This window comes from Sitophilus oryzae, unplaced genomic scaffold (assembly GCF_002938485.1).
Source record: "Sitophilus oryzae breed Bouriz unplaced genomic scaffold, Soryzae_2.0 scaffold_649_pilon_pilon, whole genome shotgun sequence".
In the NCBI taxonomy this organism is placed as follows: Eukaryota; Metazoa; Arthropoda; class Insecta; order Coleoptera; family Curculionidae; genus Sitophilus; species Sitophilus oryzae.
Genome location: NW_022147250.1, coordinates 1,651,859 through 1,677,340, shown reverse-complemented (window position 1 = coordinate 1,677,340; position 25,482 = coordinate 1,651,859). Strand labels below are relative to the sequence as shown.

Below are 25,482 nucleotides of genomic sequence, written 5' to 3'. Positions count from 1 at the left end.
CCAGTCGACGAAGATCGAATTTACGTCTTAGCGGTTGTGTTTTCCGAATCTTTGCAATTTTTAATTTTATTTGAGCAATCAGTAGGTAATGATCACTGTTAATGTCTGCTCCTCTATACGCTCTTACATCAAAAAGTGAGTTTCTCCACTTCCGGCTAATTAAAAAGTGATCAATTTGGTTTGTTGTGTGCCCATCTGGCGATTTCCATGTAGCTTTATGGACTACGTTATGAGGAAAAAGTGTGCCTCCGATAGTTAGTTGGTAATTAGAGCACATTCCCAGCAGTCTTTCGCCGTTATTGTTTCGATTGCCTAATCCGTGTTTTCCCATTATATCTTCAGAATTGCGGTTATCACTTCCAACTTTGGCGTTAAAGTCTCCCATCACGATCATCATATCTGATTTTTTTATCGCATTAAGGGTAGTGTTCAATGTTTCATAAAATATGTCTTTGTCTTCATCGGTGGAGGGTTCAGTTGGAGCATAGCACTGCACAATTGTAAGATTTCTGACTTTGGTTTTGAATCTTGCTATCAGGATTCTGTCATTTATTGGTTTCCATTCTATAAGGCTTTTGGTGAGGTTTTTAGTTATAAGAAGAGCCACTCCGTTTGCATGTTTTTCATTAGGTGGTTTACCAGAGTATAATAGTAATTCTCCTGAGGCTGACTGATGTTCTCCAAAGCCGTTCCAACGCGACTCGCATATTCCCAAAATATCTAGACGATAGTTGTTCATTTCATGAATGATTTGTGCCAAACGAGTCGCTTTAGAAAAGATTTAAGTCAGTAAAAAAGATAAATCTTTTTTTAATGACTTACGTCATTTTACAAAAAACTTAAATCTTTTAAAAGATTTAAGTCTTTTATGAGATTTAAGTCTTTACAAAAATGACTTGACTTGAAAGAAAATGACTTAAGTCATGCAAAGACTTAAAAAACTTAAGTCATTTGAACTTTATATTGAAATTGACTTAAGACTTAAATAATTTTGATATTACAATTGACTTAAGACTTAAGTCTTATTAAACTGACTTGTTGCAGCTCTGGTAGAAAATGATTTAAAGTTGAAATTTTGCCAATATCGAAAAACGCAAATACCTCGGAAACGGTATATGGTATCATTATATAGGTACGGAAACGGTATTCTTTAGTGACCATTGAGGCCTCTACGGATAGAGCTAGGTTAGGTTAGGTTAGATTTACGGGGATCTCGATTCCCGTAAATCTAAACAGGTCTTCAGCCGTGTTCCGGATTGTACGTAACTGTGTAATGTTGTTGTTTAGCAGGGCTTCTCTCAGTTCAATCAGGGTCTTCCATAGATTGAGATAACTCGGCTTACTCGGTGACTATTCCTTGGTGACCTGCAGTGGGACTCTGTAAGCTATACGATTGATGAGTCACTCGACAGGAAATATGTTTACAGAATCGCACCGCAGGTAGAAGATGTGTCTTGCTTGACCATGCGCATTGTCAGTTACCCTCAAGACGTTTCCAACCTCTGTATTCTGTCGGCGTAGTTCTTCGACACGCCCAAACTTTTCATTGAAAGTCGCGGCTATTCCTCTAGAGTCCAGAGGAATAGCCTGGACATTCGCAAATCTCGGGCCACAAAGTGAGCGGTCACACCATACATACATACATACTGCCATTACTCGCTGACGAGTATTCTACACGCATCAAAAGATGGTCACGCAAGGCGTTTTCTTTCATGAGCTTTTCTGTGACTGAAAAGCCCGATACGTGATGTTATTTGCCTACCGCACTCCGGACATTCAAAAATCTCATTGCTTTGTTGCCTCTTTACTTTTTGGTTGTCGCTGTTAACTGAGTTTACAATTATTCTCCATTCAGTTCTATTGTGAACTGCTTCTTCCCAATGATTCTGCATGTTAATCCCCTTTAAATTTTCGTGGAAAATGTCCTTATACCTTTTGAGTTGTCCACCCGGTCTCCTCTTACCGTCTACAAGCTCACCGTAAAGAGATTTTGGTATGCGGTTTTCTTGCATTCTGCATACGTGACCAGCCCATCTTAAGCGGGATTTTGTAACCATGACTTCAATACTCTCGCAATTAGCTCTTTCAAGGACCGATACGTTTGAGACATGATGGAACCACCGGATTGTTAAGAGTTGTCTAAAATGTCTCTGTTGCAACTTGTTTAATGCGTTCATGTGTCGGCGGTACGGCACCCAGGTTTCGCTCCCATATAACATGGTGGGGATTATAATTGCTCGGTACACTGCAAGTTTCGTTTTTGTACTCAAGTCATGGTTGTAGAAAACCTTGTCTTTTAATTTCCAGAATGCTCTTGAGGCGCTGCTAATCCTGTGCTGAATTTCAGAGTCAATATTGGCCTTTTCCGAAATCAAACTGCCGAGGTAATTAAATTCCGCTACATATTCCAATAGTTCTTCTCCGATTTTTATAGTATTGTTATGATCTTCTGGGGAGTGCACATGATTTTGGTTTTGTCGATGTTTAGCTTAAGGCCCAAAGCCTCGTATGCCCAGGTATATGTGTTCAACATTTCTTGTAATTGTTGTAACGTGTTTGCAACTAGAGCGCAGTCATCAGCGTATTGAAGTTCTGTGATGAATTTTGTACGTGTTTTTACCCTGAGTCTTTTTATGTTGAACAGACCGCCGTCATATCTGTATCTAATGCCCAATCCTCTCTCCTACAGTTTGCTGTCCACTATAATGGAGAGCGCTGCCATGAATATGTTGAATAGGAGAGGCGCTAAGACACATCCCTGCCTAACTCCTGTATTTGTCAGGAAGGGATCGCTCAGTGATCCATGATGTGACACTCTTGACTGGTTGTTGTTATGGAGGCTTTTACACACTGTAAGGAATTTGTTGGGTATACCGAACTTTTTCATAATTGTCCAAAGTGTATCTCTGTTCACAGAATCGAAGGCTTTTGTTAGATTGATGAATGCAACATAAAGTTAATCTGCTCTTTTACTTTTTCTTGTAGTTGGCGGATGGAAAATATGGAATCGACGGTGCCACGGTTGGTACGAAAACCCGTTTGCGATTCTGGAAGGATTTTTTCTATATGTTGGTGCGTTGGTGGATTTGACATAATTTTTGCAAGAATTTTTCCTCCGATAGCCAATAGTGAAATTCCCCGGTAATTTCCGCAGTCTGATGCACTTCCTTTGTTCTTAAATATATTCACTATATTCGCGTTGCAAAAGTCCTGAGCTACCTCTCCGCTTTCCCATATGACATCGTAGAGAGCCTTAAGATGACCAATAAGTTCTTTACTTGCACACTTATAGATTTCCGCCGGCATCGCGTCACAGCCAGCTGATTTATTGTTTTTAAGCTGTTTTATGGATGCCATTATTTCCTGTTCTGTTATTGGAGTATCTAATACATCGAGGCTGTTATACTGAGGTATTGTGTTTAGTGCTTCTATATTGGCGGTTTATATTCCAGCGGTTTCTAATTTGCTCTTCCTCTTTTAGAAGTTCGCCATTTTGTGCCATGATTGGGTTATGCCATGTTGTGCCATGATTGGGCTTACCTTCTTGGTTGGGCCGTATACTTCTTTTACAGCCTCGAAGAATTTACAATAATCGTGATGCGTTGCGTACTCTTGAATCTGATTAGCCTTTTGTGACCACCAACCATTCTTTAATTGGCGCAGATTTCTTCGAAGCGTGTTGTTGACTGCTTTAAAGTTATCTACCAGCTTGTGTGGATTTGCAGTGACTGCTTGATGTGCTCTATGCTTTTGTTCCAACAAGGTCTGTATATGAGGTTGACTTTCGTTAAACCAGTCTGGTTGTTTCTTTTTGTTGGACTTTCCCAGTACTGCTTCGCTAGTTTTATGAATCGCATCCCTTAATTGTGTCCAGCCTTGTTCAGCTTCCAAGATTGAGACTGAAGTTATCGGTGGAAGTGATTCTTTGATGGCTTCCCGGAGGAACTGGATTTTCATTTTTGAAATTAAAAGTCGGTGGTCAGTGCCGCATTCGGCATATATTCTGGCTTTTGTGAGTCTCACATCTTTTAGATGCGTCCTTCGAACGATTACGTGGTCCAATTGATGCCAGTGACCTGATCTGGGATGTTTCCAGGTACCTTTAAACTTGTTCTTCAACATGGACCACGTATTTGTGTTGTATAGATTATACTCTGTGCATGTTGTTAATAAGCGAACACCATTGCTATTTACGTTTCCCATTCCATGTTTTTCCAATACGTCAGGCCATATTTCCTGTTACACGAGCATTAAAGTCACCTAGCAAAATGATTCGTTCGTGCTTTGGTATCGTTGAAGAGTATTTTGTAGAGCTTGGTAAAATTTATCCTTATCCTCAATTTTAGCGTCTAGGGTGGGAGCGTAGGCACTAATGATGTTGACGTAAGATTTGTCTGATATGGGATACCTTAGGGTCATAAGACGTTCGGAGACACCAATATAGGGACTTCTGTTAATTTGGTGGCGATTTCGTTTTTGATTGCAATGCCTACGCCATGAATTCTCCTGTGTGTTGCGGGGTGACCTTTCCAAAAGAAGGTGTAATGCTCCCCAGTGAGACTACCCTCATCCGCGAAGCGAGTTTCGCTAAGGGCGGCAACATCTATATTTAGTCGGCGGATTTCCTGTGAGACCAGTGCTGTTCTTCTCTCTGGTCGATTTGAATTTATCTTGTCCAGTAGAGTGCGGACGTTCCACGCCGCAAACGTAAAACATTGATGTTTTTTGTTTCTCCGATGATACGCTCGAGTAGGCACCCCCTCCCGGAGATCCGATTGAGGGGGTATTTTACCTCCAGATGATGATTTTTTCCCACTCGAATGCTCCATCATTGATGTGTGTTAGCTGCGTGAAAGGGTTTAACTGTAACGGTTACACTGCTGCACAGTTTTGGCTGCAACTGTAGCACGGGATGACTATGGCACAGTGAGGACCGCGACGATAGTTCCCTTGTGCTACGTTCTCGGCCGGCTAGGAATAGTTTACTACTCCTCTTCCCCAAAAAGACGGTAGGTTTGAGGGTTGTGTAAGGTTATACCGCCTATACTCGGACGTCAGAGCCTCGTTTGTGTAAACAGGGTGCACCGCGTGAAGGTGAGGTTGACTTTTGGGTAAGCTAGGCGGTCACACCATAACAAAAATAAAGTCGCCATAAAGTCGTCAAAGGACATCTCCGAATCAGGGGGATCAAAGTTGCAGGTTATCACTGTCCCAACACGACTTTCTATTTCGCCTTGGTAGAGCCTCATCCTTGTATACCGAACGGCTCTAGCATGGCAAGCTGTACCTTGCTACTCTCAAGGCGGGGCTCAAACGATTGAAATGGACTATCCTCATACACCTAGGAAATCATATCCATAACTTTCGAAGCTACATTCCCACGAGGATTGTAGCCTCGGAGATATTCTACGACGTATCTGCGGCTTGTATGGCCACACCAAATTTCCTGGTTGGTATCCTCCATGCAGGGATCCCTCATCCTATTTCGCTGTCATGGTTACTTGGCTCCAACAGAATACAGCCATTATTTATTTTACCTTCCAAGCAACCATCCAAAAATATCTCACAGCGCTTAGGGATCGAGATATATTCTGCTCACATGTCTCTCATGAGTCTCCTCACATGTTCGATGATGAACGACTTCTTTATTTATTTTCAAAATTCCCTGTTTGAAGTTTAGTTCAAAACCTCCAGTGGTCATGATGTCTATTCCGAGAATAAGTTCATCTTCGATATCTGCTACTCACAACCAAACCAAACCAAACCAAACACTGGATGTTCAAAACTGGTGCTCCCAATAACGAAATTAAGGTTTATTTCTCCATGAACAGCAGCGGAGCTTCCCGTAGCAGTACGTAGTAGCCATTGTGTTGTTTTAACCTTCTTCGATGTTTTAAAAATGTCCGGCCTAATGATAGTTTTGGTCGCACCCGTATCCGACAGCATGGTCCTCTCCATCAACGAGACCATCCACAAAAATGCTGTTGAACTTGTGTTGTAGCAATGCGACTTGAGCAGTTTTCATTGGGCCTTTTGGGTATTGCTCGATGTGTGTCCCTTCGTCTTCGATCTTCGATTCCACGAAGCCGTGTTCACGTTCTTTAGTTTACAGTGACTTCTTACGTGACCTGTCTGGCTGCAATTCCAGCAACAAGTCGGTCCTTTCTTACCTATGTACTCCATGACTTTCCGTACAATGCTTTCCACGGATCCGTCGGAACCGTACTCTCACTAGAGACCGAGAACTTTGTTTCGCGGCTTCAAACTCTAGGGCACGTGCTAGGGCGTCTACCAAGTGCGTTGGGTGGACCAGAAAAAGTGCTTGCCTTGTCTCGTTATCACGTAAACCTTCTGAATGCCTGTAATGCTAACCGCTCCATATCATTTTCGGGTACGCAATGCGAACAAGGCGGGCTATATCGGTTTCAAACTCCTGCATGGACTCATTGAACTTCTGCATACGGTTCTTAAGCTGGGAACTAGGTATACATGCTCCAAATGAGCTTGGCTGTACCTCAGTTCTGAATGTTGTACCAGTTGCTCCTCGCAGTGCAATAGTCAAAGCGGTTGTCCAGTCGTTCGCTTTCGCAGCGGCTTCAAACCGACAAAAATAGTTGGCCCAAACGGTTTTTCCATCAAACTGTGGAGGCTTCATAACTATTTTTGATTACAGTTGAGGGTTGGAACCTTTGGTGTTATACAGCAAAATAAAAACACTAAATCACCACAATACACCAAAACACTTTTACTTTTACACTGGACGCGCGTTTCGCTAACCATGTTAGCATCATCAGCAGATGATTATAAACTGTTTATAATCATAAACTCAGTTCACCACAATACACCAAACCTGTGGTGATTTAGTGTTTTTATTTTACTATTTTTGAGCTAGATTTATTTTCAACGTTTCGGATCCTCGTATGTGATTCTTGACACTTTGGTGAATTCGCCTTTACCATTTCGTCCGTCAAAATTTCAATTTTTCTGTTTACATCCTCCTCGATTTGTGTTATTTTGTTTTGTAGTTCCGTAGAATTCTCTATAATTTCTGTTATTTTGATGTTTATGCTTTCTTCCAAATCGAAGTTCAATGAGTCCTTATTATTAAAGATGACCTGTATATCTTTATTATGTAGAATTTTCGATGATCTTATCTACTAATTTTTGGGAATTTTCCATGATTTTATCTTCTAAATTAAATATCTATTTTATTATTCATATTGCTTTTTCGTCATTTTATCATTCAAACTGTCTTCTAATTTTTGAGAATTAATTTTCCGTAATTTTTCTTCTAATTTTTGGAGGGACGAATCAAGGTCACTTTCTAACTCAAAGCAAAATGCATCAGGATCGTCACCTTCCTCGATGAGAACATCTCTTAGTCTGGCCTCTGGTCTGGCTTGCATTTAAATACGTTGGCATTTGCCTGGTTTTGCTTTGTTACCTGTTCAGTTTTAATTTAAAAATAGATGCGGTTTTTCTTAAATTACTTAAAATCGGTTGGTCCAAAATTGCTCAAATTTGGCACGTTTTAACATACCCAGGTCTTTAAAAACCTATTTACGACTTGGCTGTAAAATAAACAGGGGATCCAATATTTGGATAGTTCAAAATTTGAACGGGATTTCCTATGTTTCCACGTTTTCAACGCCGATGGTAGAATGTTGATTAATAATCGAAATGATCGATTGAATGAATTTATGATCGAAAAAAGATCGCTGTCATTTTATATGTAAAAAAAATGTCATCGATCGTCATTTCCTAGCCAACTGGACGCCGTTTTTTTTCGATCATACGGTACTTGATATCAAACATCAAGGAAAGAAGGGTAATGGGTTAATGGAGATTGTGAAGTTATGAAGGTTATCATTGTAATTTATGCCTTAAAAATTATCAAACTGCTATTTGAAATATCCTAGGACATCGTCATTGTAGTACGAAATCAGTCAATACATTAAATCAAAACTATTGTATTCGCGTCTATATCCCACATCTATTCGTATATATTTTGCACGATAGTTTGATTAGGTTTGACCCTGGTATATATTATAATACTGTGTGATCGAAAATACAGGGCGTCAACGATGGCTATGAAATGAAGATCGCTGTCATTTTATATGTAAAATTATATGGGAAATGTCATTAATCGTAATTTCCAAGCCAACTGGACGTCGACTTTTTTCGATCATTCAGTTTGACGTTCAGTGGCGAAAATTTGATAGTAGCTGGGGCTCTTGCGAATAAAATTGACTGTCTATCGACACAAAGTTGCACGATGGAGCAGTGGCGGATACAGAGGGGGGGCCCATGGGGCCCGGGCCCCCTCTAAAATCTGTAAATTATGTTAAATATTAGGCTTTTTTGTTAAAAATGGCGTCCTAAAAGCATATTCTATATTACTTTTTATTTTGGGCCCCCCCTAAAATAAATTCCTGTATCCGCCCCTGCGATGGAGTTTTGGTTGCTTTGGTTAGCCTTTTTCATAGATGATAAAAGTAAAGCCTTTTTTGCATTTTTTGGTAGTGAATCTTTTGTTTTTTTAATATAAAAGCCCACTGAAGGCCATAGACTTGCGCAGTGGTACCAAGTAGGTGTGGGATATACAGGGTGTCCCAGAAATAAGTGCAAGTAGTTTAAGGGGCGGTAGATCTCGACAAAAGAAACGTATTTTTCTCTTTATCATTTTTCAAATAAATCTAAAATATCGGAGTTATTTTACTTTAAAAATTTCCAAAAAAATGATTTTTTGCTAAAATTTTGAGAACCACTGGATCTTTTCTGGATTTTCTTTCTTGTAAATTTAATCTAATGCCTATGTTGCCATATTATCAAGAAATTACGTTTTTTAACTAAAAACTAAAAAAAATTCCAAATTTTTTTTTAAAAAATTTCGAATTTTCAATTTTTTTTGCGAAAAAAACCTGATAGGCGTGTTCATGAGGATACATTAAAATACGCAACCAACCGTCCTTGAACCGTCCAATCAGATCAAAGAAGTAATCGTCGTAGATCGTGCGGTATCGATGATGTTCGGTACCTGGAGAAAATTGACAATTGACAAGAGAATTGAGGATTGTTTATTATTTATTATTTTTGACTTTTTAGTTGGTTTAATTTAATAATTACTAAAACCAGCAGTTCGAAAAATATATTTAAAAATAAAAGACAAAAATCCAAAAAAATAATTATCTATTAACGTGGATTTGGACGATAATAGGTAAGAACACTAAAATTATTTCTATATTCGATATAAACTTGTTTATTAGGTTTTTAGTTTGTGATGTTTCATGTGATGATCATTTTCATGTTCATCGTCTTTGAATTGACATGAGGATATCTATGGAAAAGTAAGTAATCTGAAAGCAAGCCAACATATCGTTTGTTCTTTGTGTGCTAACGAAAAGATTTTCTTTTCGCATCATGAGGAAGTATTACATCAATTAAAAAATGTTAGGAAGTTGATTACTTGTCATGGAAAAGTATACTAATGGAAATTGCTTGTAATAGAAGTAATTCTAAGGGTAAATTTTATTATAATTAGTGACCTGTCTATTTTTTTTATACGTAGATGTTTCAGGTTTAGAGAATAAATTGGTTGAACGCAAAATCTGGAGGAAGTACCTTTTTCCATACACAGAATATGCCCATCAAGAATACTAGTCCAAATTTGCTTTAATGGTAGACAATTATTCAATACAAATTAACTTTTTTAAGTGACTTAAATATTAAATAGTTTAGAATATGGTATAACAATGTAAAAAAATACTATTTTCAGGAACGATTAGGGCCCAATATATTTGAAACTCATGTTGGACGTAGTACTGAGTTGGGTAGAATATTATTCTATGTTAAGTGAGGGTCTATTATTGTACTGTATTTTAATATATACATTAGAATTGTTGGTTACTTCATATTTGTTTTATTTATTATTTTACTTACAAGTTATATAGTTAACACTAAAATCTTCTCTGTGGTTTAATGCGTGATTACATTCACATGATTTGTTTTTCCAACACCCGAAAACTATACTGCATACAGGACGGAAAACAACACTCTAAAAAACATAATCGCAAGTGCTAGACAAAACTACGAAAAATCTATCGCCTCTTCCAGCTCACCAAAACAATTTTTTAAATATATTAATAGGACTCTGTCTACAAAAGTATCCAGTTTCACTCTTAAAAACCCCAACAATGGATTACCTATCATGGACGACTGTGACATTGCTGAGGAATTTGCACACCGGTTTGCATCAGTCTTTACGACAACCAATGACTCTTACATTCCAACGCTTTCACAGAGTTCTAGGCTTCTGCAAGAGATTACTAACATAGAATTTACAGAGCTCAACGTTAGCGAAGCCATAAAATCATTAAAAACTGACAGCAGCCCGGGTCCAGATAGTGTACCGACTGTTTTTCTTCAGAAATGTTGTCATGCCCTCGCACAACCTTTAGCATGTCTATTTAATGATTTACTAATATCTGGCAAATTTCCAGATACTTGGTCTCTTTCTTTCGTTACACCGCTTCACAAAAAGGGAGACAGACAGTTAGCTGGTAATTACCGACCAATTAGTCTAACTAGCTGCATCTGTAAATGCATGGAAAAGGTAATCATCCGCACACTTACTCCATACCTAATGGAAAAAGATGTCTTACCCAGCACACAGCATGGATTTCTTCCTGGTCGATCCACAATAACGAACATGACATCTTGTCTTAGCGATTGGACAGCAGCCTTTGATAGAAACCAACAAACAGACGTCATCTATCTTGACTTTGAAAAGGCATTTGATAAAGTACCCCCCAGATGCTTCTTTATAAACTAAACCACTACGGCATAAGAGGGAATTTATTCAAACTTATATCAAACTTCCTAACCCGACGCTACTTCCAAGTCAGAATAAACGGATCTCTTTCAACTAAACACAAAGTGACCAGCGGTGTTCCTCAAGGCTCTGTGTTGGGCCCACTGTTGTTCCTCCTGTATATCAGCGATCTGGCAAGAGGCATAAAAACGAATATCATATTTTTTGCGGATGATACAAAGTTATATGCAAATCCCGAAACGAGCTACGTCAATCTTCAGCATGATCTAAGGTTGGTGGAATCCTGGGCCAAACAATGGAGAATGAAACTGAATGAGGACAAATGCACTGTTCTTAGCATTGGAATGAATTGTACGCACAAAACCTACACCCTAAATGAATTAAGTCTAAGACATGTAGAACAACAGGAAGATCTAGGGATTACAGTTACTGGAAACCTAAAATGGTATGTGCATATATCAAAGATTACTAAAAAAGCAAATTCTCTTCTTTATTTCATTCAAAGAGCATTTCAAGACCGCTCTATTGATCTTATTTTAAAGATATACAAGTCCTACATTAGACCCAAAATAGAATATGGTCAAATAATATGGAGTCCCTATTTTCAGAAGGATATTGATCTCATCGAGAAAATTCAACGCAAGGTGACAAAAATGCCCCATGAACTTAAGGATCTAGAGTATGAAGATCGTCTTGCGATGTTAAATCTCACCACATTAAAACAGAGGCGTTTGCGGGGGGACTTGATAGAGACTTACAAAATTCTAAATTGTTTCTACACTTGCCCATTAAATATATACCATCCTTGCCAAACTCCACAACTTAGAGGCCACAGCAGACGCCTGGAAAAGGAAAGATCGTCCAAACTCCAGCGAAAAAATTTTTTGACTAACCGCATAGTGTACCCGTGGAACTCGCTGTCAGAAGAAAGTGTTTCAGTACCAACTCTCAACTCATTTAAAAACAAAATTGATCAAGAAATGAATACCTTGAGTTCTGTACATTTGCATTACGGCCAGTAAACTCGAAAAAATTACGCGCAACATAAAAAGACAGTAGACTCATCGGTATTTTTATACCGCTTTCTATTGTGTAAATAATAATAATAATAATAATAATAATTTCAAGTTTTTAAATTATAAATATTATAACTGGCTTTAAAAATTCCATTAAACTGTTAAAAGTGTAATTTATTTCAAAATAAATATATATAGGTATATATTAATATCGAAAAACTTTTATTTCCTTAACACCAATTTAGTCATCACATACATATGTATAAACATTTATTTACGTTATTGCAAATGAAGACCACAGGAAAAACCAGCTTTGTTCATTTTAACTGGAGCCGAGAAAATGCAATTACGAGTGGACTACTCTGATTTTTCTCCTGTAGGGCAAAATAACTAAGCTGTAATATCTCCTGGACTAAGCGTATTATTATTGCTTTCTTTGATGGTGCCTCGAATAATGCTAACACTTGCCTATAAAGTTGTGTCGCTATCAATTTCTATGAAAATGTAACATATCTGGTTTTTCCCGTGTAGTCTTGAAATGATCTAAAAATTCAGCAGGAATGACCCATTATGCAGCAAACACACTGATGTTGAATCATTGGAAGCTTTTTTGTGAGCATTTCACAAATAAAATCAAATGTCTGATCAAAAACTGAAAATGCAAAACAGTTAGTAAGCTTTATAAATACATACATATATATTTATATAAATAATCATACCTAGATCTATTTATGTCGTACAATCCAACCAATATTTTAATATCCTAACCCAAGTAAATAATCAAAAATGCACTTTTTATATCAAAAGCAGTAATGTTACAGGGTTCCAATTAATATCCAGAATTTAAAAAAAAACACGATTCTAATTTTTATTATTTTTCAAAATACGTATTGTCTGATAGGCAATTACAAAATATAAATTTGATGTACCTAAATAGAAAAATATGATGTAAAAACAGGTAAAAACTCTTCGGTAAAAAAGGGTAAAACCTTGGTAAAACCATCGTAAAACCATATACAAACAACAACAAAAACTCTAACCAAAGATTTAACCGTCATACGACAAAAGCATCACGTGATTGCACAATACCCAACGATAGGGCACGTACCTTTTACATCTGATTGGACGGTTGGTTGCGTATTTTAATGTATTCTGTGTTTATGGGGTTGAACTATACTACCAGTTAAAATACTTGCACTTATTTCTGGGACACCCTGTATACACGAGTAACTATATTGTTGCCTGTAAACATAGAAATTAAACAACTTAAATCTTGAATGTGCTTGAATGTAATAAATAGAGAACAACGGCATACGGTCAAGTCGGCCGCTGCTGGCACGTATACGTAGACGTAAAGCATCTTTTACGTGTATAAAAAATAAAAGATATAAGAAATGCGCATGCGTACGTAAACGTTTACGTGTTTGTAGGCCGACTCGACCGTATGCCGTTGCTCTCTATTGTCTCATATACCTATGATGGTAGATGGTACAGGAATGATACAAATATTATTCTAATAGGTTTATAATTATTAGGTACCAGTATATGTGACGAATATAATATAAGGATATATTTAGAAAATAAAAAACTGGCTATGTGTCCGTATCAGAAAAAAAGTGAAGTGCTAAAATTTAGATTCGTCCATTTCGTCAAAATAGTTTTATAGTCCTCAAATATTTTTTTTCATAATCGATAATTTCGAGGTATCCAAACCTCTATGATCCAAACCGAGATAGAAGTGGTGATCCCTTCAATATCTCTGTATCCAAATCATTTTCCAAAATTTAATTTTTATCAAAATCCCTGGCATGTTATATATTTTGGTAAAGGTGTGGATCCGGTGGCTGACCTTGAAGCCCATATTTGCTGCATTTGATCATCGATACTACGCAAGCGCACATCGTCGATGTTGCCAAATTGCAGTTTATTTTCGAATTATTTGCATTTTTTTTTGAGTGTTAATCAATAATAATACCCTTGATTATGTATAAATAGATATACAATGAGGGCTTAGTAAAATCCTATCTTCTAGATGGCGCCTTGCCCGTTTTGCATTTTTGTATTCTCCTACGATTTTCTTTGAGGGGAATCCGTTAAACCCGCCCATCGTTCAAAAATGGAAGGGCGCGAGGTCACGTTTTTATTCTTAATCTAAGGTCACATCTATTGGGCTACTCTTTGAATAAGAAGACTAAGGAAGGAGCATAATGCTATCCATGTATTCATGCATGGTGGGCGTAGTTTCTCTTATTACCCATTCTGAACCGTCCTAGAACTGTGATGCGTATGCGCAGAAGAAAATATGAAGACATTATTTCATTTGCGCATGCGCTGCAGAGTTCTAGGACGGTTCAGAATCGGTAATAACAAGAACCCGAACAAAGCTTGTTATTCTGTTATATTGACAACACTCAAAAAATCGTTAGTTTTTTACTGAAAATAATTGGAAAATAACCTGCAATCTGGCAACACTGAGTATGTGCGCTTGCGTAGTATCTGTAATCAAATGCAGCAAATACGTTCAAGGTCAGCCATCAAAACACACCTTTAATCGAGATCGAGATATTTCAAAAAAATATCAATTGATATCGATATTTTTTGGACATCTCTAGTTTACAACTGTCATTTTGACAGCATATAAATTTAAATCCATTTTGAATCAAACAAACATTTTAAACGGTTTTTAGTCTGTTTCTTGCATTGTATATTATTTAGATGATTTAGAATCATAAAAAATATTAGATATTTTTGGTATAAGTAGGTTTCTATTTTGAGATGGGTGATGTTTCAGAATTTTTCAAGATGCATTTAAATTTATTTAATAAAGCCAGTGTAATGGGTCAGAAATCTAACGCAAACAGGAAAGAGTTTGAACTTTTAAGAAAATGTAAACGGGATACACTTATGAAATTTAGAAGAAATATTCCAGAGAATCCCAGCCCATATGTTACACCCGTGTCAAATAAAATTAATGAAACACAATTGCAAAGAAACAATCAACAGTTTAATGCTAATAATAATAACTCTAATTCTTCGGTTCCTGCCAAAAAAATAGTTCCAAATAAGAGATTAGAGCTTTTAGCAAAGTGGAAAGCAGAAAAAGAGGAACGTAAAAGAGTTGAAAGAGCTAAAGCGAAGCCAATTTTTAAGATTTGTCATGTATCTCGTGAAGCACTTCCAGATGTTTCAAATGCCAATAAAGTTATTAAAGGTAAAGTATAAAATTTGAAAGTAATATACAGTATTATCAAAAACGATTTTTGATTAAGCTGGTTTTCATATTGGGAGTAATAAATAATCTACTTATAAAGTTTTTAGATATTGTAGTCTTGAAAAACTTATAACTAGTTAGTATTTAATTTCGTAGTTTCTTGTATATACATATTTTGTAGGAAAACCTATTGTTACTCTGTCAAAAAAAGAACATCATCAGTTTGCACCCCCTAATCATAAATTTAAACCTCCATCTGGAATAAAGCCATTTGAATTTACGTTATCGCCGGCAAAATCGCAAAAGGACTTTTGTTTAATAAGCAAGGCAATAAATACACTTGCTGAGGGAAAAAGTAAGTAAATATTTCATATGGATTTTACTTTATAGGTATAAACAATAATTTTTTTACTAATTAGAACATTAGTCAAATTATTTATCCTGTACAAATCGTCAAAACATTATGGGTTCTTTTTGGGGTGTGTGTGGAAATTCACTAGTACACAGATTTACTTAGTATGACTTAAATTTATTCAAAATCAATAAGAAAGATAATTGGACTGACAAAAAAGTAATCTTGTGTATAAATTTACAGATGATCTGAAAATATATTACACATCAGTCACAGAAACCATAAGAAATGGTGAAACAGTGTTTATACTTAATTTCTTTTGACCAGCTCTTTTCTAATGCAATCTTCAAGGGCAAGTGAATCTTTTACAGGCTAGTTTACAATTTTACATGCATTGGATTATATTAATATCATTTCCCTCTCCATCCACGCGATAGTCAAATCACCCAAATATATCCCTCTCGCATTTCGCCAGTACATGGTGTTCTATTTTCGGGTGTTTTACAAGATTCCCTGGATCCTGAAATACAGGACGAATTTGAAAATTCTGCATTTTTTGCCCTCTTTGTATCTCGGTTATCTTATAACTTATCAAAATGATGAAAACTGAGTCCCATAGAGTTTTTCACGTAGAAATTAGTGAGAACTAGGTTTACGTTGGGAGCTGTCATTCTTGAAATATGACCCAAATTTGTGTTTTTTTTTAAATGGGATACCTATCCTGTATATTATTTTTTAGTTTATTTGCTTTGTTATGAGCTTTCTAAAAATATTGTATCCTCTATACTTATTTTCCTAAACAAGGTCTAAAATGTGTTATTTAACTTTTCAACATAGGCAGCGGGTTAGGTAATCAAAACAATCAAATAATTTATTTGACGTTAAATTTTGGATATTGGTGTTGTTATTGGTTATTGGTCATACCACGCGGGTTTCTGTGTGTCGAATTATTGCACAGGTCAAAAATATCACTAACTGACTAAGGGTGCGTCCACACCATCCTAGAAAAAGCGGATCTGCGGATCGGCGTATCAATATTCAGCAATTCTATTAGCTGATTTTTTTAAAATTTATCTGTCAAAAATTTCAGCCTTAGGGTACAAACATCGTGGGGCATCTCGATGCGATGCTCGCCAAGACGCTGGCCGCGCTGCTCGCCAGGATGCTAGCCGCGATGCAGCCTACGCGCACTGTATTAAAACGGCGAGTAAGTGCGCGTAGGATGCATCGCGACTATCGTACAAACATAGTGCGGGGCATCTTATCTCGACGCGATGCGCGCCATTCACCTCGCCATCCGGCGATGCTGAAACAAACATGTATAAATATATGCATCAAAACATACTGGAACCACGCACCTCGCCACGCACGAAGTCCAGACATAAAGTATATATTAGGATGTATTTGAAGAAAATATTTGAACTTCTACAGGGCGGCTCAAAAAAGTGTGAGTGGATAGCTAATATTTTTTTTTAAATGGAACACTTATATACAGGCTGGCGCATCTCATTCGCCTTGGTTGATTATACGAAAACGGAAAGATGTAGAAGCAAAATATTTTATGGGCATATGTAGGAAGGCAATGGTGCATAATTTAAAATTATTTCGAAATGTACAGGGCATGTCAGAACTAAGATCCACGCCAAAGTTATATTTTTTCTTATGGAACACCCGGTTCCAACCCTCAACTGTAATTTGGATCCTTGGACACAAAATAAGGCATTTATTATAAGGGTTAAATATGTTTACAAAAAGTCCAATGCTCTACCGACAGAGGACGGCCCCTTATTGTGAAAAAAAAATGTTTACAAGCTTTGGTTTTATATGCTTGGTGTTTGGATATTTAAAGATATTTAAATATGCATGCTACAATAGAATAGATTATCAACACCCTGTACATTACTTTTTAGAATTAATTCTTGTGCTGAGTTTAAAGATAGAAAAATAGACTTTACTGAAAAATTGTATTGCTCCTAAATTTATACAGGGGTACCAAAAATTGGTGATTTATTTTAAATATTTATTTTACATAAAAACCTTGTTATTTCAAATACAACATCCTGTATTTTTTAAAATAAATCGAAGCAGATTCAAATGCAAAGAACTATATTAGGGTGTCCTATACCTATCTGGCTCAGATTTTGAATAAAGAGTAATTTTCCAATAAAATGGCAACCAAGAGGGCTGATGTCGTCATGGCAAGTTTCTAGTGACAGTTAGTAGCTATTTTCAAAATCGAAATTAGTTAATGGACTTTATTTAAATTTATAGCAAGTACTTTAATTACTAGTTGATTAAAAAAAGTATCCCATTAATATTGCAAATTATATTTTATCCTCTCATAGTACAGCAAAGACTCGATAATCTGGATCAATTAAAGCACAGGTTAATCCGGATTAATAAAAAATCCGGATTATCGCGATTTGAATTTTTATACACATATATTTAAAAAAAACGATTAAAATAAAACATTTTTATTAGCAAAACCTTAAACAAATATAATTTAAGTAAGAATAAGTATATTCTATAACAAAACTCGTTGTGAATAGGAACATACATCCTATAGATACCAAAGTATAAAATACATACTAGATTATTTAAAATAATCAGAGATTTTACTTTGTTTTTTAAGTGCATTAACTGAAGAATGCTTAACTATAGCTTCCTCTTGTATATTTTTTAAGACAAGAATATCGTTAATACTAAGATTATTATTAGACATTATCTTCAGCCCACTGCAATCCCAGTGTAAAATATTTTATTGCATCAACGTGCTTGATTTTTTTTGACTGGATATAGATTTCTTCATCGCTGCTGGTCTCGTCGGCGTCGTCTATAACTTCATGTTCGAGATCACCATCCTCTATGATATTTTCAGAGTTTTCAACCCATTGATTCATTTCAGCATTTGTATGAATCTCTCCATCAATTTGCGTCAACATGTTTAAAATATTTTGGTAGCGTTGTTTTACTTGCTCCAATTTCTTTTGCAACTGGCTTAGGGGAATGGGATCATGAGGGTCATAATCTGGTAAATTGCCTGATAAAAGTTTGTGCCAACACTTTTCTAAAGAGGTCGTTGTAACTTTTTGCCATGAATTATGGAGTAGACAAACTGCATCCATAAGATTAATTTGCTTAATGCATTTACCAATATCATCCCCGTCTTAAGTTGCTAAAGGATATGGGCTAAAAGACCTTTTTGGTAGTTTAGCTTTGTTAATCTGATCGCATTTTGATCCATCATCGGTTGAATCAAAGCTGTGCAGTTTGGGGGTAGAAACAAAGTGAAAATTTTCCCATCTTCACTAATTAATTCCTCCTCAGAGCAGTGACTGGGCGCATTATCAATTAACAGTAATGCTTTTTCAGGAAGTCGTTGGCTTTTCAAAAATGATTTTACTTTTTTTTGGCAAGTAATTTACCACTAACACCATTTTTTAGTTGATCTAATATTTCACTTTTTTTGTTTTATCGTCAAAGTGATATGTTTACGTTTCCCCATTCTGAACTAGGTACCTACGTTAAAACACTTCCGGCCGTCAAATTATTACGATATAAATGAATTACCGCTTCGAGAGAACCTGCCTCAGTATGTTTGTGCCCTTAGTTACGCCGCCGCCGCGCCGATCTGTTAATCCAGCCTTTCTTACGATGGTATGGATGCACCCTGACATCTTGTTCTACAAAACCTGCACAAGTTCATTTTTAGTACAGTTTGTTAAGATAACCACGATGGAAAACAAAATTATCTGATTAAATTCTATATAACATTATAAATACTGTATTTCAGGAACCAAGAGAGCTATGACAAATCTAGGGTTGCCACCTTTTTGCAAAATAAAAAAAAAGACATTGGACTATGAAAAAGGACCGGATGGGGGGGCGCTAATTATAAATCGCTACTTTAAAATTTTCAAAAGCTCTTTTTAAGGTCAAAGTGGTTAAAAATAAAACCTAAACCTGTTAATATTCGATGTCTAAACTATCATTTCAGATTAAACGACGAGTCCTAAATAATGTTGCCGATTCTAAACAATAGTATACTAATTTTTAACTCTATGAGTATACCTACCGCTTTATTAGGATTAAAAATGATACTTTTTGTGGCTAGGCTGTACGATTGACATTACAGGCGAAGCACAAGAAGTAATTTTTACTCTGAATAGAACATGCTATTTTTTTTCAAACGTTCACAAATAATTTTTTAAACAATTTCCAACGTTGCACATAATATAAAAAGATTTAAAAGTAATACTCTTGGTAATACCCTGGAAGTAATTATATATCGAGAAATTATGGTTACACTTTTTGAATTTTCTACTTTATGTCAGTTTAATAATATATTATGAATATTTTCGTACTTTTGTGCTTAGGCGTATAAAGGTTTTACTTCTATGCCTAGACGTTAAAATGACTTTTTTATATTGCAATCACTTCGCAAAAATTAATACTTTTTGACGTTTGAAAACAAACATTTATCTATAAGTTATATAATATATCTAACTAAATTCCTCCTTAGTTCGCAAATCTTATTAGTAAAATTGATTTTTTAATTGTTTGTAATATATACAGGGTGTCAAAAATAGTGTATCTAACTTCGATAAAATGCACCCCGAAGAAGATACAGCATTGAAAGGGTATTTTCTAGAACAATATATTGAAAGGGTACTTTCTATTAGGGTAGAGAGTACAACTGGTGGTATTTTTCTATCTTTATAGATAAAGTCTAATAAGACAAATGACTAAATGATAACTGAATTATGAAAAGCTAGGCTACTTTTTTATGTAAGAAAGATGTTTAGTTTGAAACTCTTCTAGTTTAAAACGGCGAACGGTTTTTAAGATATCTGCGTTTGGTTAAGATGCATCGAATGCATATCAACGAAAACGATTTATCAATGTTCTTAAAAATAAACAAAATACATTGTTTTTGTTTTTTGTTTTCGAAAGGTTATACTTTCGAGGTCTGTAACTCCTATGTAGGTATGTTCATAACTTTTTGTTTTATTTTCTGTAGAATTATACACCGAAGTTAGATACACTATTATTTTGACAGAGAGCTACGTCGAAATTCCGGTTCCCGATAGATCACCGAAGTTAAGCGACGTAAGGTGATACTAATGGATGGACGCGTGATCGTCTGGAAACTCGTGCTGTTGTTCCATGGCAAGAGTAAATCTTTTGACACACACTGCTCATCACGCCGCACAGTGGAACGGATTAGCACAAAGTGAGAGACAATAAAAATAAAATAATTTTTTATTTTTTTTATAATTTAACTGCAATCACTGTCACCGTCCGCTACCGTGATAATTATGGAAAAAAAAACAAAAGTTGAGCGTACGGACAAGTCGTTTTTTGATAGTTGACTATGGCAAACATAAAGGGTATTCCTTGATAACATGTTAATATTTAAAGGGGCCATTCTTGAACCTATTCTATGTCCTAAACGTTTTAACTTTTGAGATACAGGGTGGTAAAATTTAAAAAAAAATATATTTTTCCATAATAACTCTGATGTTATTATAGATATTTTTATGAACCTTGATTCACGTTTTATATGCAGCAAAACGTCTTTTTGATATTCAAATAAAATAATTAATGCAACCAGTGGCGTCCGCACGAATTTTATATACCGGGTGGTATATGCTACCGGGTGCGTCTCAAAAGTGGCTCACCCCTATACCTTTTTTTATTTTTTTCGGATAAAAAACGAGATTTGGTATGTTAGTATATGACATAAATTAGGATTGATTGACATATTTAATTGTTTTCGGTCACTTTCGGTTTTTATTCGCTAGAAAATGACACTCTGAATCGAATGACATATCATATGTTTTGACTTCATATCATATCACATTTTTGCATATGATTTATTTGAAATTATGACATTCGGTTCATAACGACAATTTGACTCGAAATACCAAGTGTATGGTATCAAATTATTCGTAAAAAATGCTGTTTCCAAATATGCCAATGAGCCACCCTCGTTCCATTTGTAAAAATTGAGATTTGGGCAAACGATTTGGGCATCTTTGAACCGACCAGGATAAAACACAAAAAACATTACACGATCAAATCTATTTTTCCAAGGCTCCTTGATTAAAAATTAGTGCTTTTTATACAACCGTGGAACTCTAGATTGAAATTTAAAATACAATTATTGTTTTAAGCGAAAATGTCAAAAGTTTTTATAGTATATATATATATTTTTTTATAGTATAATACCTAGGGTGCCATTTAAAAATCAAAAGTTGTAGTAATTTCCGGTGAAACAGGAAGTGACCGAAAACAAATGAATACGTCAATTAATCCTAATTTATGTCATATACTAACATAGCAAATCTGGATTTTTTATCTGAAAAAATAAAAAAGTTATAGGGGGTGAGCCACTTTTGAGACGCACCCGGTATAGAATATATTTCGAGAAAAAATGGTATGACACCGATTTATCTTAAAATGAAAATAATTTTCAGAATCTTTATTTATTTATAAACAATTTTTGTCTTAATTATTTTCGTTGGACGCATAGTTTTTGCTTAAAAAATTAAAGTACTTCAGGCTCAAATTGCTAAAAATTTGATGTGGTGATTGTTGTGTTGAAATCATTTCTACTTCGACTGGATGGAAATTGAGATACAAGAAACTTTTATTACTAAAATAAATACTTAAAAATAATAATTTTTATGCATAGAAGCTGAGCATCAAATTTCATAAAGACATCTATAATAACATCAGAGCTATAATAGAAAAACACTTTTTTTTTTGAAAATTTACCACCCTGTATCTCAATAATTAAGATGTTGAAGATATGCATGTTTATTTTATGCCACACCCTAATGTGTACAAAAACTTTATTATTTGTAAAAAGCATATTCAAGTACATGTTTTATTTATATTTATTTTAAGCGAACTTTATGAAACGGAGGAGATGGAACTTTAGGAGAATTGAGATTTGAAGTTTATAATTATCTATATCTATGTTTAACCGTTTAGAAAAATTAATTTTGTAAACAGAAATAAAAAAATATATAAATTATTATGTTTTCAAGTATAAAAATCTGTTTCATTGACAAGAATGCAAATATAAGTAATTTTTTTTTCAAAAATAATACAATGTCTCTCTGTCCTCATATAGCCGTTCTACTGTGCACCGGTTTGAGGCCGGATGAGATCGGATATCTCATAAGTAAGAGTCGATTTAGACACTCGCCAAGTCGGTAAGCCATTGACCATGATGTGGCCGAGGACCGCGGTTTGGATTCCGCGTAAATGAAGTGGGCCCCGTCCAGATTAGCTCTAGCAACAAAAGAATACGTTAATTTAAAATTTACTTTACTTTACTTTTTTTGACACCCTGTATATAACAGTTGTATTATAGATATTTCTGAGTCTTTACTACATTATTTCTTTTTTAGAAATCTTGAAAAATCAAATTATCAAGAACATCGAAACGAGTAGTGCCTTAGTTGTTCCATCTACACACAAACAGAATAAATTAAATTCACATATACCTGAGAAAAATAAGTTATATACAAACGACACTTCAGCTTCGACAAGAATTACTCGGAATAAGTCTAAGAATCTAAAAAAAAATTTCAATACAAAAGTCGATAGTAGTATAGTTTCAAGTACACCTATTGTGAAAAGTAAATCAAATAAAGAATTGTGTAGTGAAACTGGTGGGCAAAAAAAGAACTCTTCCCACCAAGCGTTAAAGAACGTCTCGCAACTAGAAACAACAGATAGTACGTTTTCAAGTACGCCTATTGTGAAAAGTAAATTAGATAAAGAATTATTTAGTAAAACTGGTAGGCAAAAAAAGAACTCTTCCCACCAAGCGCCAAGTAACGTTTCGCAACTAGATACAACAGATAGTACGGTTTCAAGTACACATATTGTAAAAAGTAAATTAAACAAAGAATCATGTAGTAAAACTGGTAGACAAAAAGAGAACTCTTCCAACCAATCGCTAAAAAATGCCTCGCAACTAGAAAGAACAGATAGTACGGTTTCAGGTACACATATTGTGAAAAGTAAATTAAATAAAGAATCATATAGTAAAACCGGTAGACTAAAAAAGAACTCTTCCAACCAATCGCTAAGAAACACCTCCCAAATAGAAAAAACAGATAGTTCAGTTTCAAGATCACCTATTGTGAAAAGTAAATTATATGAAGAATCATGTAGGAAAACTGCTAGGCAAAAAAATAACTGTTCCAACGAATCGTTAAGAAACTCCTCGCATCAAGAAACAACACAGTTTGGAAATAAATTGAATGGTGTTTCTAGCTTGCCATCACCACCAGTGGTCGTTAATTTATCTCCACCAGTGAATAAGTTAGTAGATGTTCCAGTGTACGTAAGTCCATATGTTACACTTTCGCGAGGTAAACGATCTGCCCGTAAGGAATATAAAGTACGAAATTCTTTAGAGATAAATATAAATGATAATGAAATCTTAAAAAATATATCTTCATGTACAAATCCACAGTCGGGTGCAAATTATTTTACAAATAAATTAGATATGGAAATTGAGAAAATCTTATCAATTTGTAATAAATGGGAAACATATTTGAAGGGTCCAGAGGTACCCGAAGAAGCTCGATCTTCCATAGATGTCGCTATTGGCCAGTCAAAATTATTGATTTCAAAGAAGTTTCAACAATTCAGAGGTTTAATTGATCAGTGTAGATCACCGAATGTTGATGAAAAGGCAATTACCTGTTCAGATTTACATGGTTTTTGGGATATGATATATATGCAAGTAGAAGATGTTGAGAAAAGATTTAATAATTTGGATAGACTTAAAGATAATAATTGGGAAGAAATGCTACCAGAAATTAAAGTTCCAGAGAAAAAATGCAGGGGCCGGCCGAAGAAAGTTTCCGCTACCTCTAAATTAAAGAATTTAATTGAAGCTGCTCGGAAACAGAAAAAAAACGAAAATGAATCAGATATTGTTGAAGGCTCAAACAATGTACATATTGCGACAAGAGATCAAATATTAGTTAACGGTTCAGCAAAAAAGAACTTGCGAAACTCACTATTAACGTCCCAAAGTAGACTGTCGTGTAGTTCATCTCCTGGTTTAACAATGATGAAAATATCTCAATCTATTAAACAAGGCCAAGGCGTAACACCTGTTAAAGGTATATTAAAAGCTGAAGTGAACAATTCAACTGGTAAAAAGTCCGTAATTTTTAAGGAAGATTTACTAATAAAAAAATTGTCTAAAATATCGTTATTCAACAATGAAAACAAGGAAAATTCACCTGAAAATGTTAAATGCCCATTGACACCTAGAAGATCTGCTAGATTGAGTAAACTTAATTAATAATTGTTAATGTATTTTACAAATTTTAGTCTAGATTTAAAAATAATACAAAAACAAAGGAAATAAATGATTTTTTATATTAAAGAATTTGTTTTTCTTTGTCAGAGTCTTGAATGTATATGGAAGAGAAATTTAGAAATTACTCTTATTTTAGGGTGCAGCCACACTATCCTAAAAACGGCGTATCGGCGTAACGGCGTAACGACCTTGAATCGATTTCCAGTAATTCTATTGGCTGAAATTTTTGACAGATGAATTTGACAGATAAAATTTCTGACAGATGAATGTTTCAGCCAATAGAATTACTGGAAATCTATTCAAGGTCATTACGCCGATACGCCGTTTTTAGAATAGTGTGGCTGCACCCTTAGATGAAGCTGCATAGCCCCGTTCTCAGAACGACGTCGTGTCGCGGGCGACACGTCAAAAGGACCAATGAGATTTGTACAAAATTCAAACAGCTGTCGATTTTAAATTTAGTACAGCTCTCATTGGTTGTTTGAAATGTCAAACTGTGTAGCCAGCGACACGACGCAGTTCTGAGAACGGGGCTTCAGAACGACGTCGTGTCGCTGGCGACACAGTTTGACATTTCAAATAAATAACGGGAGCTGTACTAAATTTAAAATTGACAGCTGCTTGAAGTTTGTACAAATCTAATTGGTCATCTGTTCTCAGAACAGCGACTGTCGCCAGCGACACATCAAAAGAACCAATCTGATTGGTACAAAA

The 25,482-nt window shown here is 35.4% G+C and overlaps 1 protein-coding gene and 1 long non-coding RNA gene across 2 annotated transcripts; both read left to right on the top strand.

Annotated features, from left to right (window-relative positions):
- The first annotated feature begins 9,168 nt into the window (after positions 1-9,168).
- LOC115887850 lies at positions 9,169-9,704 on the top strand. Its single transcript, XR_004051166.1, has 3 exons — positions 9,169-9,217; positions 9,267-9,521; positions 9,578-9,704. It is a non-coding gene; the product is annotated as an uncharacterized LOC115887850 (long non-coding RNA).
- A 4,762-nt stretch (positions 9,705-14,466) lies between these two features.
- LOC115887844 lies at positions 14,467-24,837 on the top strand. The gene is made up of 3 exons (XM_030907360.1): positions 14,467-15,058; positions 15,240-15,413; positions 22,832-24,837. Exons 1-3 carry the CDS (start codon positions 14,623-14,625, stop codon positions 24,748-24,750), a joined length of 2,529 nt encoding a protein of 842 aa, XP_030763220.1. The 5' UTR covers positions 14,467-14,622; the 3' UTR covers positions 24,751-24,837.
- Positions 24,838-25,482: the final 645 nt, after the last annotated feature.

Bases quoted from the DNA above. Each gene is read 5' to 3' on its own strand.
- LOC115887844 (XM_030907360.1), top strand. From the start codon at position 14,623: ATGGGTGATGTTTCAGAATTTTTCAAGATGCATTTAAATTTATTTAAT. The intron at 15,059-15,239 runs GTAAAGTATAAA...CATATTTTGTAG, and splicing joins TGCCAATAAAGTTATTAAAG to GAAAACCTATTGTTACTCTG. The intron at 15,414-22,831 runs GTAAGTAAATAT...TTTCTTTTTTAG, and splicing joins TACACTTGCTGAGGGAAAAA to AAATCTTGAAAAATCAAATT.